Source organism: Electrona antarctica (genome assembly GCF_951216825.1).
Source record: "Electrona antarctica genome assembly, chromosome: 6".
NCBI lineage: Eukaryota > Metazoa > Chordata > Actinopteri > Myctophiformes > Myctophidae > Electrona > Electrona antarctica.
In genome coordinates this window covers 31,464,370-31,481,384 of record NC_136811.1, presented here as the reverse complement: position 1 = coordinate 31,481,384, position 17,015 = coordinate 31,464,370, and the positions used below count along the sequence as shown (strand labels likewise).

At 40.3% G+C, this 17,015-nt stretch overlaps 2 protein-coding genes across 2 annotated transcripts; both read left to right on the top strand.

Moving 5' to 3' along the window:
- Positions 1-4,353: 4,353 nt before the first annotated feature.
- cd83 (CD83 molecule) lies at positions 4,354-6,647 on the top strand. The gene is made up of 5 exons (XM_079502692.1): positions 4,354-4,490; positions 4,588-4,724; positions 5,337-5,565; positions 5,698-5,801; positions 5,937-6,647. The coding sequence occupies exons 1-5, from the start codon at positions 4,448-4,450 to the stop codon at positions 6,093-6,095; spliced, it is 672 nt and encodes a 223-aa protein (XP_079358818.1). The 5' UTR covers positions 4,354-4,447; the 3' UTR covers positions 6,096-6,647.
- A 2,040-nt stretch (positions 6,648-8,687) lies between these two features.
- Positions 8,688-16,590, top strand: cfap418 (cilia and flagella associated protein 418). The gene is made up of 6 exons (XM_079503565.1): positions 8,688-8,913; positions 9,933-10,005; positions 11,224-11,288; positions 11,531-11,596; positions 11,860-11,955; positions 15,809-16,590. The coding sequence occupies exons 1-6, from the start codon at positions 8,774-8,776 to the stop codon at positions 15,972-15,974; spliced, it is 606 nt and encodes a 201-aa protein (XP_079359691.1). The 5' UTR covers positions 8,688-8,773; the 3' UTR covers positions 15,975-16,590.
- The last annotated feature ends 425 nt before the right edge of the window (positions 16,591-17,015 follow it).

Below are 17,015 nucleotides of genomic sequence, written 5' to 3'. Positions count from 1 at the left end.
CTCCAGACATGATGCTTCTGCTGGTAATGAGGGCTGTTCTGTTGCTCCTGGGCATTGGAGAATCACCTCATTGAAACATCATGGTTTGTTTCAATAATATTCCAGGTGACATGGGAAGTGACCTTGATACTGGGTTTGAATGGAAACATGCTTATATTTCAGACTCAGATTTTTTATATTGTTTGGGTATTGAGGGGAGTTGTGCCGAGTACAGTTCCTTGGGGTGCTCAAGTGCTGGGCAGGTATGGTGAGAAATGCTGGACTCTGTACAGAGAATAAGCCATCGGAAAAGGACATTCCATATAAGCCAGACAAGGCTTTGACGTGTTCGATTTTTATATTTCTGCCAAAAGCTGTTTCCAGACCAACTATGCTTGAGTAGGACTCAATAAGTAAGAGTGATCCTTAATTTCTTGATTTTTGTTTTATTTTTGGTTCGAAAGTGACAACAAAATGAAAATAAAAATGCAATGTAAATATTTTTGTAAAGTATCTGAAATACATGTACTGTGTCTGGAAGAAATGTTTTAGATAAATCATTTGAAATTTTGTAATATGAGTCTTCAGTTTTAATTTACTGAGTCTTGAAAACCCAAGGCAATACTTGGGCATTTCACTCATTTTCTCTAGTGAATGTGTTTGATTTGTAAAAGACAGATCATATCAGTATTCAAATTGCATTCAATGATCTGGACAGGTAAATTGGCAGTGCACTCTCCTCCTACAATGCTGTTAGTGTGATATTTCTACACAGCTGAATATTTTATTTTTACCTAGCAGCTCTCAGGAATTAATTAATTTGTTAATTAATGAATAGGACATTACCACACAAATAGCATGCATGCTCAGTAAAACCTCTCAATAAGGGTTAAAGAGAAAATAAATAAACAAGCTAAGGTTATCACGCATGAATTCAAAACAGACCTTCCGTCAAAAGAAACTCATAGATAAAATCAACAAAAGCTCAAATAACTGCTGTACTGAATTGCTTTTGAGAACCAAGTAAAAGTGACAAATAGTACTATATTATATTTATTAAAATGTTTGTGGTTTTATGTTTATTCCACCTTGTTGTATTCATGTCATTTTATTTATTTGCTTATGTGAGTTCAAACTTTTTAAAAGTTTAGGACTTGTTACATAGTGGTATTGATGTATTGTCAATTGAACTACTTCTGGAAACCTGACAAATCTGTATTAGTCTGGGGATGCCATGAAGAATACATCTTACTTTTGATGTTTTTGGGGTTACGTCCATAGCTATTTGCCTCGCCTCAGATGATTAGATTTCACAAATGTGTGGTTATGAGCTCAATAACATAGCATAACTTTCGCCAAGAGTTGATCAACAAGATTAGCGTAATTGATGAGTTGATCACGAAAATTTACCCTGATTTGAAAACTTTTCAGGCTGAGGCATGATTGACATAACTCATCATGACTAAATAATAAATCAATCTGTATGCTCAGTTTGCTCACTTTCACAGTAGAACAGTCAGGGGTGTCAAACTGGTGATCCGCGGGCATTTTGCGGAAGTTTTACTAAAGATGGAAGGCTGTGATACCCTGCTTCAAAGTTGACCAGCCCTTCTGGGGGCTTGGATCACACCCACCAGTTCATTAAATTAAGTATACCTGGTTTTCACCTTAGCACCACCCACCTGAACTTAAGCCTCTCCCACAGCTGTTGTTGTATGATAATGGGGGAGGGGTTAGGGTTATGAATGATAACACTAAAGTGGTGTATTTCAGGGAAGACCTATTCACCTGAGAGAAATGGAAACCGTGTACAGTATAGAAATAGGGGTCTATTGGTTTTGTGACGTCCCAGACACATTGAGTGTGACAGTGACAAAGGGGAACTACAGGGAATTACCAGACATGACATCATGGCTAGTGGAATTTCAGGGGCTTTTTATGGCATTTACTTTCACTTTTACTTAATGCAAAAACAGTAACACTACAAAACCCTTGTTTGCATAATCATACTATATCATACTATAATCATACTATAATTAACCAAATGTCTGTCTGTCTGTCTGTCTGTCTGTCTGTCTGTCTAAATGTGTGCACTGCCTGCACCAATCACTCCCACTTTTCACACAGGCATTGACTATAATAATATGGAGGTCTTAACAAAGCCCTTTTTTCAATTTTACAAATTATTGATTAATAATTAATTTAGTAGTGCATTCAAATTACCCATCCACTTACATGGGAAAATGCGAAAACTCACATCAAGTATTTTTCTCTCAGAAACCGTCGGAGCTACAGTCACAACACTTGGAGGGGAGGTTCATAATAATTATTAAAATGAATGTAATAAATAATTACATCAGTCGGCCTCATGGTGGCGCTATAACAGCCCACTTTACATTATAACTCTTAAACCGTAGGTCTTACAATCAAAATTTCTTACTCCCCAAAACATACTTTTGGGGAGATAAAGTGCGCGCTCCGGCAAAAACAGCTAATATACAAGCTCACAACATCACAGGTTGCAAAAGCAATGAGTTTTCTCAAGCCAGAGCTCAAAATTGTACACATTTTGGATGCAAATGCACCTATAACTTCATCTGTGAGACTCACAAAATACATTTGGGAGTATCTGTGCGACTGTCCATAGTTTCTGTGGTGCATGTCCAACTGGGGGGGCCTTCATACTTTTCAAATGGGGGTCTGTGGGCTAATAAGTGTAAATGCTGTGGTCCTTGCTATGAATATATTTCCCTACCATGCATTTGTACGAATAGTTGTTTATGATGTAATAGAATGTTTATAGTGCTGTTTTTATTCATTAAAAAAACACACAAATATATTATACAAGTTAAAATGAACGGCAATTAAAGATATTTATGGGGGGGCAATATCTCACAACGGGTAAGGACTAGTAATCTTAACTCAGCGATATTACTGCGAATGCAACCCAATCTTCTGCATCATGGATTGACACCATAAAGCGGTTTCTCTCATTATCTATAGACCGATTCAGAAACGGGTCTCATGGTCGCAGGCAACATATTTCCTGTAGGCGGAGACGACATTCCCTGCACCTCCTTCTACTACAGTGAATGGAAAAGTGACTGATGTTAGTCTGCCTCAAATGTTACTCTTTTACCTGCTTTTTACTAACACTAACATTACAAAGATGCCCAGAACATCGGGATGAACCTGTGTAGTTTATGGCTGCTCCAACAGTAGTGGCAACATTCCCAAAAAGAAAACGGAATGTCAAAATATCTACCGCGGTGGATGAGACCAGAGCCGAGACAAAGCAGTGAAAGGTCCTGAAAGATACATAACGTCAGTCTTACCCAATACCCAAGGCTGCTGTACTTTATACCTCATACTAAGCATTAAAGTATGAGGTATAAAGTACAGCAGCCTTGTGTTCCTAAAACAGAAATTGAATTATCAGAAGCGGAAATGCACTGGCACATGTTGGCTTCATATGGCCTTATTGGTCTAGCACTTTGTTTGGAGCTTAATTGCTTTAAAGATGGAATGCCGTGATCCCCCCCCCCCCCCCCCCCCCCAACATGATCATCATGATTATACTAGGAGATTTTCTTTCAAAACAAAGTGTACAGAAAGTGTTAAAATTATGTTTTTATGTGGCCACACCCACCAGCTCATTAAGTATACCTGCTTTTCATCTTAGCACCACCCACCTGAACTTAAGCCTTTTGATTGAGCCTTTTGACTCAAACTGAGTGTTCGAGTGTTCAGGAAGAAACCAAAAATATACAGGGAAGACATACAGTATTTGAATATTATAACCACCTGAGGGTCTAGACGTAATGTTAACTCCATAGACACATATAAAACAGAAAAAGTACAAAAATCATATGGCACTCCATCTTTAATAAACAGAAGTTGTTCAAAGATTGCATCATTATCAGTTTGAGCCCAGGTGTGATTTCATTTATTTTGTAATTTATGAATTCATAAATTGTGAAAGTCTTTATAGTGTTAAAATATGCAATTACTGGGGGTGAGAAAAAAAACGTAATAAGAAAAGTAATAAGCAATAAGTTACCTTTGGGTAATAAGTAAAGTAATAATATTAGTAATAGGTCACATATTACCGTTTTAGAGTAACTGCTTCCTTGTTCCTTCTATACTCACTAGGTGTCGGTGAGCATGCAGCCATGTGCGTGCTGCTGTTAATCTATTCTACTGCATGCTGCCTGCAGCTGTGAAACTGAAAACGTACGCCCACACACACACATTGGGGAATTTTGAAAGGGAAACAAAAGCATGCAGACAATGAAAACAGATAAGATACTCCCATGTTCCAGCTAGCCTATACAGTATATAATGGAGTTTGGTACAGTTGAGTAATAAGAGTGGAACAAGAGACTATAGAGAGTTCAGAGGATCAGAGCCTAATAGTCTTGTCTGACTGTCTATACTCTATAGCCTATCTTTATTCGTAAATAGGGCTATGCCTTCAGTTATAATGCACTGGGTCGTGTTATTTGCATTGTGTGAGTATTTTAATCTAAAGCCAAAGTCCTCATTTCAGTGAGTTGAAGGGAGACAAGGACAATTAACACTCAACTGACTGTACATTGTTCTCATCAGGTATCTCTCACATTGACTGTGTGGCTATTAACAATTTACGGGCAGAGACGACGTGTAACTGTGGAGAGGATTGTGTCTTGAGATGTACAGCTCATTACAAAAGTGGGGTCCAGTATCGTGCTGTAACATGGTATAAGGTAAGTCCATCTTGTTTATATACTGCTCGTGTATTTATATATTAATATTTAATATTAATATTTAGATACATTTGATTCAAGAGGATATGGCGTGGCATAATGTCATTGGATGGATTTCAAGATACTTCCTGTAAAGCTGAACCATGTAACTTTCCTCTACTGCACAAGTGCTGACATTTAGGCTACTTTTACCATTGAGCTGCATCGTGTATAGCCATGTTTGTTGCTTGCTCAGGGGATAAATTGAATCTTGACCTTCAGGTCAAAGTTTGTGTCTAGGTGAGACACAGGATCACAGTCTCAATAGAAGAGCAGGGAGACAAAATTCACCCTGATTGAATAAATTATATTATTAACATACTCTGTGTAATACATACATACAAAATACATACAAATTACATTTATTCATTAAATGTTGCCGATTAATAACATAATGTTACTAACCATTTTCATCTCAAATCAAGTAAAGTATTATTCATGGAGTTCAAAATGTTTGGGGAAAGTTTGAAGTCAATTGAGCATTAAAGAGCAATAAAACAGTAACATAAAAATAAAACAAGTCAACACTCAAGTCAACATTCATTCTTTAGTGATGGTGTGCTAATTTCACAGATAGATGAAGATGCCTCTCCTCAACTGAATGGGCTCTTGATGAGAAGTCTTCCTAATGGCACCACTCAATGGTACGTTGGTGTGGAGCGAATAGTGGAACTGTGGGATTACTCTAGGGATATCCTTCTGCAAAACCTCACATGCAAAGACAGAGGCACTTACAAGTGTGTCCTGTCTGCACCGGTGGGTGAACAGAACCAGGAAGGACAGGTCCAACTCACTGTAACAGGTACTGATCCAAGACTCCTCTGACATATTTTTTCTAGAAAAATGTCTGTTGGTCGTTTAGCTATACAGTACAGCTCAGCAGCACTGCAACTGAAGCAAGAAGAACATTAACAGCAATTTTTTCCATTCACAGGTTGTCCTGACAGTCCATCAGATGACCAGATGGAAGATGTTTACATGGTGATTTTTGCTATAGTACTGCTGATACTGGCTGTATTGATATTCTGCATAAGTTATGTAAGTAAATATGAACTGTCAAACAACTGATATAAACTGGACTGACCATTCCACAAAGTAGAAGGCCGGATATTTGTCTCAACTGGTATTCTGTTGTATCCCTAATCTGAACATATTTTCTTTACTCCATTGCAGTCCTGTCTGAAGAAAATACTCACAGAAAAGAAAACTACAACCCATAAAGAAATATCCTCCAATTCACCATTTAAACCACTAGAAAAGAAGGACTTAATGTTGATCCATACATTGGGTACCAAGTGTCTGAAATCGAACCTGAAAGAAATATGTGTTTGAACTCAAACCTACAGCATACCAGCTATATGCACGCCATGAGACCCAATCTCAAGATAATCAGATACGACGAAAAAGGGGCACACCAGACTAGACCACAGCTGAGCAGAGCTAGCACATATAGCTGTGGTCAGTGACAGGTGCTGAACCTGAAGCTGTGGGAGGTGATCAGGACAGGTGGTGAACCTAAATCTTGCCCTAAAGAGTTCCACAACGGCTCCAGACCATTAGCCACGTCATACTGATGGCGGACAGACACAAACGTTTTGGGGATGTACTGTAGGCCTACTGTACATAGTTACATACCTTGCTGCAGTGCTGACCCCTTCAGTGCCATGTCATGGAAGAGAGATGCGCAATCCTTTCCTTTGAGATAGCAGAACCTGGAAATTAATATTTAGAGATCTGCGTTGTAATGTTCCCAAAATGAATTCAATGCACGATTGCGTCACACCACCTCATTTCCTCCCCAGACTCTTTATATATTTCATATTTGTTATTTAACTACTGTTATGTACTTTACTACTTATTATTACTACTCTACAGTACTTGATCACAAACCTGTTTGGATAACGCATACTGTGAACAGTAATTAAGTGGCAGCTACTATACTGAAAAGCAACAGCTATGCACTTTTTGTAGTTGCATTGTAGTTACTTTTAGTAGTCATTCAACATTGTTGAATGACTACCCAAATAAACAAATGCATTGACTGATTGATTGATTGATTGATTGATTGAAGAATTTATTAACAGTTTTGTTTTTTTGGAGAATTACAGTACATTTCAAGCACAACTCAATACAAGACTGTTAACTGTAGACGACACCATAAAGCATTACACTGTTTACAATAGGGTCCACCATGTTCAATTCATCATAAAACAAAAATGTTCATCTTTTGTCTCATTTGTTGTGTTGTCCTGGTTAAATGTTTAAGATCATGAAGAGATTTGTGCAATCCCTGGCTAACAACCTGAGAAAAGATGGCTCCAGACCATAGAATCTGCTGCCTAAAATTAAAGTAGATTTGTGATTTGGTATGAAGCACTACACTCACTGTCCCAGTAGAAGCTTATCAAAAACTTTTATTTTGTTGTTAATCTGTATTTTATTTTATTTTGAAAGGTACTTTTAGTTGCTGATTGATAACGCCAGTAGCCTACTATTTCCAACAACTGTTTTCAGCAGCACGGTGCACCCATAGAGTATTATAAAAGGACCTATAGCCTCTGTACCAGGCTTTCATTTTCGTCGGCGCAAAAAATGAAAAGCAGCACCCTAGATAGCTGTTTAAATGAGGCACATGCACGCATTGCTGGTAATTGAGACTAATTAATTGGTAGGTATGGGTTTTGCAAATCAGCTGAATTGTGTATTGTATAATTTACAACTGTAATGTAGTTTAATTTGTTTAGTTTTTGTTTATTTTCTCTTACTTTACGTTGGTTTTATGCAAGTGAAAACTTTTTAAGAAGAAATAAACTACGGTAGGTAAAGTCTTCATTCGGGCTGGCTGGGTGACACCTATTTTAGCATGAGGGACAGGTTGTGTAGGCGGTACTGCGGTACCACTAAACCACGGTATTTACTTGGCCGGTAGGTTTCTCTTCTTGTCCGAAAAATATATATATCTTGAGTGTCGAACAACGATTGCTGAGAATTAAAGCAAAAAGTTGCAGTCAGGACTCAGGATCGAGTACCGTTGGTTTGAGGCGCTGTTCCTTGTAGTTAAACAAACCCCCTATCAGTCATGGACGGTGGCGTATTAAATTATCATTTAAAAAAAAGAATAGAGTCTGCACACTGGTGATGCTGAAAAAGCTCCGCTGTATTTTCATTGCGTCGTCAACGTTTTGATCTGTTCAGATCTTCATCAGGAGATCAATTTACAATAAATGTCAACATACATTACAATAACCCATACATTTCCCACAATGCATTTCATAGCAAATGACAAGTTAATAACAATCAGTGTCCTGATTGCCCTGAGATCATTTCAATGGATAACAATTATACTAAAACGACACACCCCGTGGCATGCTGGGATATTCAAGGTTTTACTGTACATGACATCATAACATCAAGTTGTCGTGGCCGAGTGGTTAAGGCGATGGACTAGAAATCCATTGGGATCTTCCCGCGCAGGTTCGAATCCTGCCGACAACGGCCTACTTTTTTTTCTTCTCCTCTTCAATAATCTCACATGGTTAGAAACAAATACAACAGCTAAATGCAAACCTTCGTGAGAACATTCTGCGGTACTTTGTATTAAAGATGTTTACAGTAAAATGTGTGACCTTTGTGTATCGGTCCCAGCCATAGAGGTTCCAGCCGGTTCCAGCCTGCTATGAATGTACAGGGTTCGTTTTTTGGCTCCGTTTTCGTCAAATAAGTCTATTCAAGCTACGAAGTATTTGATACATAATCCAATACTACCATTGGAGGGAGTGGGACTGTATTGTTTTATTTAGAATGCAAACCCCTAATTTGCGCTCTACTGCTCAACAGTGACCTCTGGAGAGTGGAGACACATACTACCAGACAGTTTCTTTGTCACAACATAACCACGTCGTGTCGCTACCTAGCAACGAACAGGATGCGTGCTTGGCTGCACAGCTCTGCTCTCAATTTAGCTAGCTAGGCTAGCCAGCTAACGCTAGCAGCTAGTAGCTACCAACACTATGGATGACGACTTGGACGACCTGCTTGATGAAGTTGAATCAAAGTTTTGTCAGGACGTTTCCATCAGACCTCCAGCTCACACGGATTCTGTTAAATCTGTGAAATGCGATAATGAAAGCGAGGGAAAGAAAATACACAGGCATGTTTACAACATTGGCTAACGTTAGCTAACATCAACTATGTGTAACTAGTTGAATTTCGAATACCCTGTCTTGCATTTTCTGTACGTTTATCAGCTGGAGCTTAACTATGTTAAATGCCCAATCCAAAATGTCCAGTGTTTACAAACATTACAGCCCCACAGGTACAGCACATAATATGTGCTGTGCATGGGGGCTGTAATGTTTGTTACTATATTATATGTTACATCGTGTATCTGTTGAAATGATCACTATATTTACCCAGGGTATCTGGGCTAAGCTCAAGAACTTGTTTCCAGCCAGGCCCTGCTCATAGAACACATTTCATCGTAGTGGTTCAATGCCTTGTTCAAGGGCACTTCAGCGGTGGTAATTTTAACGTGTCGGACCGCTGATTCGAACTGGCGACCTTCCGGTATCAAGACCGCTCAGCTATCCGTTCGGCCACCGCTGCCACTTGTTGTCAAATACTTGCCATGGAGACCTGTTTTAATCTAGATTGAATGAAAACATGTCATGGTGAAGCCTTCATGGCTCTAGCATCGTTATGCTAGGTTTATACTTGAAATTCGATTTTGTGCAAGCTCCATCATTATTTCCAGAAAGGAGAAGGAGGGTGGGGGTGCAAGGGACAAATAAATAAAAGCTATCTACATAATACACATAGCATATCCATCCAGTACAGTATGTACATGAGGCTCAATGAGTTTTATTGTCTTTCCATACAAGTACAGAACAATGTTTTACCCAGGTCCTGGTCATCAAGGACCACTAACATTGCAGCAATATATTATATACTGTTTATTAAATTAGACATCAAGGTGCAAAAACGGTCAGTGCTAGTATAATATCACCTTGAAGGAGAATGTCAGAAATTTAAATGAGAAGAACATGCATGTCTATTAAGCTATAGCTAATATATTCATGTACAGTGTACACCATACCAACACCATAAGCTGATATAATGAAGTATTATGACATGGACCTGTGTTTTCTTGTTGTGCCTTAAATATCTTAGAAGTGACACCGAAGATATTGATGCGCTATTAGAAGATCTGTTAGACGAGGACTATGACTCCTCTCATCCAAAGGTGAGTGTGAGCAAAACCTACTGCTACAGTACTTAGGGGGGCCAGTCTCAATGTCCCACTGTAAATGGAAGTACATGAGTATTAATTTGGACGAGCAGTGGTCCAATAAGAAGGTTGTTATTTATAAGTAGTTTCAGTTATTTAGTACAGGTAGCGTAAACAGGCAGCGAACATCAAACACATTCATAGGATCCTCACTTTGTTAGATAACATTGAGTTGTTGCTATAACAACTCATTGTGAAGGTAATATGACATTCCAAGTCACAAAATGCTGTCCCATTTCTCTTTTACTACATTTTAAGAACCTTGAGCTGAACTCAGGTGATGTTAACTGAAGTCTGAGGGTTCAGTCAGTGCTGTGGGCAACTGGACATAGTGTGTACATTGAGATTGTACAACAAAATACATATATTTTGGGCCACAAGGCCTGAAGTCTGGTCTGAAGTGAGACCTGAAAGGGCACATAATTTAAGATGTGCATGTGATCAAAAGACATATTTTCATACAGATGACATATCTACCATACAAAGAGTTTAAATGCACTCAACCTAGCTGGGAGTTCCAGACCCCCAGAAGAACGCGCCCAGGGGGCCGGGCTGGTTCCGGCGAGCCGCCGCGCGTCCAAAACGGTTGAGAAATGACAGAGTTACCGTGTGGCGGTCCCTCTACTGTACCCTCTACTGTCACTGTACTGTACTGCACTGGCACACCCGAAAGCATCATATATACAGTTAATACGTGCGTGTGTGTTTGTGTGTGTGTTAGGTTGCACACAGGTGGTGAAAAACAACCATGCTGTTTTCGTGCCCATACCCAGCCACCCACCCACCCACACACATAGCTCCGTAAGGGAGTGGTTGCACCACTCAAAAACGTTTTGTCCCGACTGAATTGCTGGCACAATCGTCCAGTCTTCTTCAGATTAGTGTTTTGCTTCAGATTTATGTTACTCAGATTTCACACATATTGGTATATTTTAATAACTAGTCCTTACCCGTTGAATATATGAACAGCAAATGATGTTTGCCAGATGAGGCAGTAGAGAGTACTCTACTGCCCCATCTAGCGGAGTCAGGTTAATATAAGGAAGTGTAGGCTACAGACTGAAGGACAGACAGAGTGAGTGAGTGAGTGACTGACTGACATTTTTCGGTGCTTTTATAGATAGATAGATATGATGAATTTTCCTATACTCCTTTACATACCTATACTTTCAGACTGGGCAGCTGTCAAAAGGACCAGAGACGGGCAAGAAGCCCTTGCCTCAAATAGGAGGGAAAAAGTGAGTGTGTGTGTGTGTGTGTGTGTGTGTGTGTGTGTACTGTGTATGTGTGTGTGTGTGTGTGTGTGTGTGTGTGTGTGTGTGTGTGTGTGTGTGTGTGTGTGTGGGAGAAGAACTACTGTAATGATTTAGTATCATTTTGCAGGGGCAATTATGTATATCATTAACTTTAAAAACAGTCCGTTTTTGTATTTGTCTATTATTTTATTTCTCGTGCATTATGCTGTCCTTTGTGAATACAGATGCTGTCCAGTTTTTCTTGGAGGAAGCTCCGTCACAAACGGCATTGGAACGGCTATATCAAAAAGGTGCGCAGATTAATTGTATATTCAATTTCCAATTTTCACACACTGACAGTGGAGGAAACCATGCAAGGTACCAATCTGCTCATCAGGAGCACTTAAACCTGCTCAAACCTGCTGTAACAGTCAGACTCCCACCTGCGCCCTGCATTCCATTTGTGTGCCTTTTTGCTGGCCTCCTTTTTGCACATAAATTGTTTCAGTGAGCAAATATTGCTTTGTGCTCACAGACATTGTAATAGAAAATAAAAATGTATCTCTGTTAACAGGTCATGCGACCAGTTGAGGTGCACATCATGTGACTTCCGTGTGCTTTTATTTGATGACTATGCATGGGACACCACCTGTGATTACCTGTTCCTGAGGTGAGTCTCCACATGAGCATCAGAGTTTTGTCACTTGTGGTCAAAGTCGAGTGATGCAGGGGTGAACTACCTGCGCTCCACTAGTCAAGGGGTTTGAAGCCACCGCGATGCATCCGACTTGCCGAGTGTCTATAGGGTGTAAAAACGTGTATGTCACCAAGAGGGGGGCGGCGTTTGAAAAGCTAGCGGCGCCATTCTTGTGGGCTTTAAACTCTAGCCCACATCACTCAGAATAGAGTGACGGTGGTATGTTTTTGTAAATATTGAGCTCGTGCTTGGCGACAACATAGTGAACCAACACCAGGATGCATAGAAAGAACGTCGGGCCCAAACACGGCTGTGCTTAGATACTTTGTTGAACATTATGTCTCTGCGCCCGTGCGCCGTACAGCCAAGATCCATGATGTGTGTGTGTGTATAATATTCACATGCCATGTGTATATGTACTGTATAATATATACAGCAGTGGGAGGGATTATTTGGCATAATGATAAATTGAGGACAAAAAGAGGTAAAACTAGAAAAAGTGCCCTTCTGGGCACAGGTCTCCACCAGGAGGATAGGAGTGTGAGTGTGAAACATACTCTCAGTGCAAAACATACTCTCACCCCATGCCTTCGGCCTGGTGGAGACAAAGAATTGGCTACACAAAATGTATTAAAAGAAATGAAAGTCCAAAGGCCAGATTCCAAGGTCAAGGATCTCAACACTTTTAAATTAAATCATATTCCCCAGTTAATATTTCTTGAGGTTTTAAACATAACATTATTTGAGTGTATAATTAAAGATACTAGACCTGTACGTGCCCGTCGGCCACCGGCCTACTTGAGAACGATGCAACTTGTCATAGCACCCATTTTAACTGTCTGTCTGTGTCCCACATGGAGATCTCTGTATCTGTCTGTCTGCCTGTGTCTGAAGAGTGCTGCAAACTGACAGTGAAAAGTGGACTGGTTAAGTAATCAATAGACCTTGCGGTAAGCCCCACCCGCTCGCGCACCTGCCCCGATACCGTTGCTAAGCAGGACAAACAACCCCTACTATCAGCGATCCTCCTTTTCCCCTGGGTGCGCACATGCACATGGTGCAGGTGGCAGCAGTGGCGGGGGCGTCACTCGTTCACCCTCCCTGCTACTAAATCATACCATTAACATCAACTTTTACTAAACAATGGTTAAATCAATCGTCTAATAAACAACAAACAATTACCTTGGAGCAAATGGTGTGCTTTGAAACTTTCTCCACGGTCAGTTGCTTGTGTGGACGGCGGCCACATAACTTCACCCACAGGCTCCAGTCACGTCCCCTCCCACTGCGGTTCAGAAAAAAGAACGCTGCTTACCCTTTTCTGCACATTGTATCCAATAAGTGAAGGTCCGCTAATGGTCTAAACTAATTTGAATTTAGGAACGGCAAAGAAAATCCAAGTTAAACAAGCGTTTAAATAGCTTGTTTAATGAGAAAGGTCTATTGGCAGGTGTGGGGTTGCCATGGCAATCAATTGGCTGAGGCAGAGGCTAGAAATTGCACAGGTGAGGGGACTTGGCCTCATTAGGTCCACTGGCACAGCCTGACCAGAGCCTTTTGTGGTGGTTCTGGAGAACCGTGGGTCCGACCGACTCGATAGCGGGCACTCCCTGTGGGGGTGTGGAACGTGTGTGTCGAATTTGAAGTCGTGGGGCAAACGGATCTCGAGTAATGTGCATTACAATCCGTACACACACACACACACACACACACACACACACACACACACACACACACACACACACACACACACACACACACACACACACGCAGACACACAGAGACGTGGCGCATTTATAGTAGGATAGCAGCCTGCCTTGCAGAAATTAAAATACAATGCTAGTTTGGCCTTGCATGATTATTTATTGATTTGGTCAGAAGGTGGCAGTATTGAACCATGGAACTAAATGTGTCACATGCATATGAACTTCCCATCCTCATTGATTGATTGAATACTTTATTAACAGTTTGCAGAAAAATCTCCGTTTTGCATTACTACACAGATCCACTGATCCGGATATTTTGGAAAATCTTCCCTTATTTATCTGTTTCCAAAAACCTCTGTTTGAATGGATGAAAACGCCGTTTGTGTGTGGCTGATAGGCCCAAACGCACAAAAAAAGACCCATATACTGTAGGTGTAGCACAGGCCCAAGTGTCTTGCTCAGGGACACATTGATGAGAGCTGGAATCGTGTCTGGGATCTCTGCGACCTCCGGAGTCCTAGACGGGCTCACTAACCATTCAGCTCATTAGACTCAACAGGAAACTGTGTACGAAGTTGTGCACTAGAGGAAAGTAAGTCACAAATATAGATTACATCTTGAAATCTACCTATTAGATAATTAGATTATGCGATATATTGTGTGCAAAGTTGATATTTTGGCCTGAGGGTGGCACTAGAGGAAAAGGCGTGGGGTTAATACAATAGTTAGGGTTCATCTGTTCGCATGACAACCTGCCCATTACATTTGTAGATCATTTGCGTGCAAGTGGTAAATTTAGCCTGAGGGTGGCACTACAAGTAAGTAAGTAAGTCACCAAAATCGGTAGGATTAATCCTTGCTGAGCAAATTAGGTTTCCCATCAGATTTTTAGATATTGTGTGTGTTGGAGATTTTTTGGCCTGATGTTGTCACCTGAGAAAAGGCTGTTGTTGTGTAACTAAAATCTGAGTGTTATTGAGTGTGAATGTCTGTATTTGAATATCTCTAGAACCGCTCAACCAATCACCTTCACATTGTGTGTGTATTGCTGATGTCCTAACATAGTGCAGTGTCAACTGTGAAGTCAGTCGGATCTGCAGTTATCCAGAACTAGTGAGCGGCAATATTGTAGTCATATTTTGGTGTCGGACCTAACTTGATGTGTTCTCTGTGACCTGACCACAAAATTAAACAGTCTTTCACAAAGAAGTAAACCTGGGAAGTGTGACATTTTAACACTAACAGGAAGTCACATGTCTTCATGTCTACAATGATGATGAGGAAATACGTAAGTGACTTCTTGGCTTTCACCCGACATGATGACCACTGTGCTTCTGTTTCCATTTTGTATTCAAGGGCAGGTTGTGGGAGGAAGAAAGCTTAATTCCTGGTGACATGATGTCACTTGTTACACTAATATGAGCTGGCAGGCCAGCATGATAATTACCAAGAACATTCTCACAGCAGAGATGTGCAAAGACTTGGAGGAGTGGGAGTTTTATCAATACCTGATTACCTTAGTGTTACATAAACGCACAGGAATAAGATGGCGACACTGGAGTATGGCTGCAGCTGTGGTAGCTCTCATACCTGTAGTCCTGGTCTTTTTATTATTTTAACCTTTTTAACCTTTCTTACGCTTACAGCAAATGTAGTTGTAGGATGCAATTGTATTCAGTTGAATAATAAATAAAAAATACTATTAGATTTGTAGTTTCTATTTGGTGCAGATTATTGTATTTTATATTATTGGACATTTATTTTCCTGAATATGTTTTAAGGTTTCTTTTTTTATGTGTGTTCCTACATATGGCTGCTCTCTTCTCTGACTGACCACACAAATGTCTTGACAATCAAATATTAAAACGATTGGGTCCACGTTGAACCAGAATTGGAATAACTATGAATTAAATTCTATGAATGCAGTGATGGTGCCGTGGTTACAATGGAACATTTTAGATGTTAGCCTTTATTTATTTCCTGCAGAGGTCACTCAATAAAATGAGGGGAGATTGGCTTACAATATATTAATTGAATATTGATAGCTTTTGGTTTTGTCATTTCTTGCTTTCTTGCTTGCTTTCGTTGACTGACCACTGATTTACTGATTGCCTTTCCAGAAACAACATGCCAGACAGTCAGAAGCTGAGGGCCAAATTGAAGAGGAAAAGAGGGACACGGGCATATGCCTGTCAATGCAGCTGGTTCTCATCTGAAGATTTAGCAGACCTGAGGGACCAGACACAGCTTAAATGGGTGTGTGCGGCACACATGATACCTGAATAGTGGACAGACAAGCCTTGAGATGTGGTCTCTCTCTCTCTCTCTCTCTCTCTCTCTCTCTCTCTCAAAATCACCAAAGATTTAAACACTAACATAGTCTCAATACTGTTCAAACAACCAACCAATGTTATGGTTTTGAAATCTAAATCCTCTCTCTAAGAAAACATTAATGTGCAACTGTGTTACACAACACAATGTTTGTGGCAGTACAGTAGGCAGCATTTTTGGACCTACAAATTATGTGATGTAATTGCCCGTTCAATTAAAGTACAGTAACCACCTACAGTATATAGAAGCCAGATTTAGATGTTAATGGTTTCTTACTTCCAAAACACTTCCTGAAGGCGTAAGACAAGCAATATGTGTTGAGTAGCCTACGTTTAATTCAGAACAGAATATGTCTGACATGTATATATTTTTATATTGTTAAATGTCAGAATTAAAGTATTTATATTGAGTACCTATGTGTGTACAGTATACTAATGGGATCTTCCAATTGATGATTTCTCTTGACTCTGAATAAAGACGTTCCAGGTCTTATCTCATTGTGTATTAGAATGCAAAAGTGCACATATAAAATGATTAAAACAGCAATGGGAGAAAGTACAGAAGCTGCAAACTGGAGCTATTGTCCAGTCCAACCATCTGCTGTCCAACTCTCAGATGCTGTTCTGTTGCTTAATGTTTGATTAAATATTATGGCTAATATGGCTTGTCCTGATATTTAACAGACTTGGAAATCATAAACTTCATCCATCCATCCATCTTCAACTGCTTATCCGTAGTCGGGTCGCAGGGGCAACAGCTCTACCAGAGTGTTCCAGACTTCCCTCTCCAGGGCAACATTAGTGACTTCCTCCTGGGATATCCCGAGACGTTCCAAGGCCAGTGAGTCGAAGTGTTTCCTCCAAATGCGCCTTGGCCTTCCCCGGGGTCTCCTCCCACAGTGGGACGTGCCTCAAGGAACTCCCTAGGGAGACGCCCGAGAGGCATCCTAACCAGATGCCCGAACCACCTAAGCTGGCTCCTTTCCAGGCGAAGAAG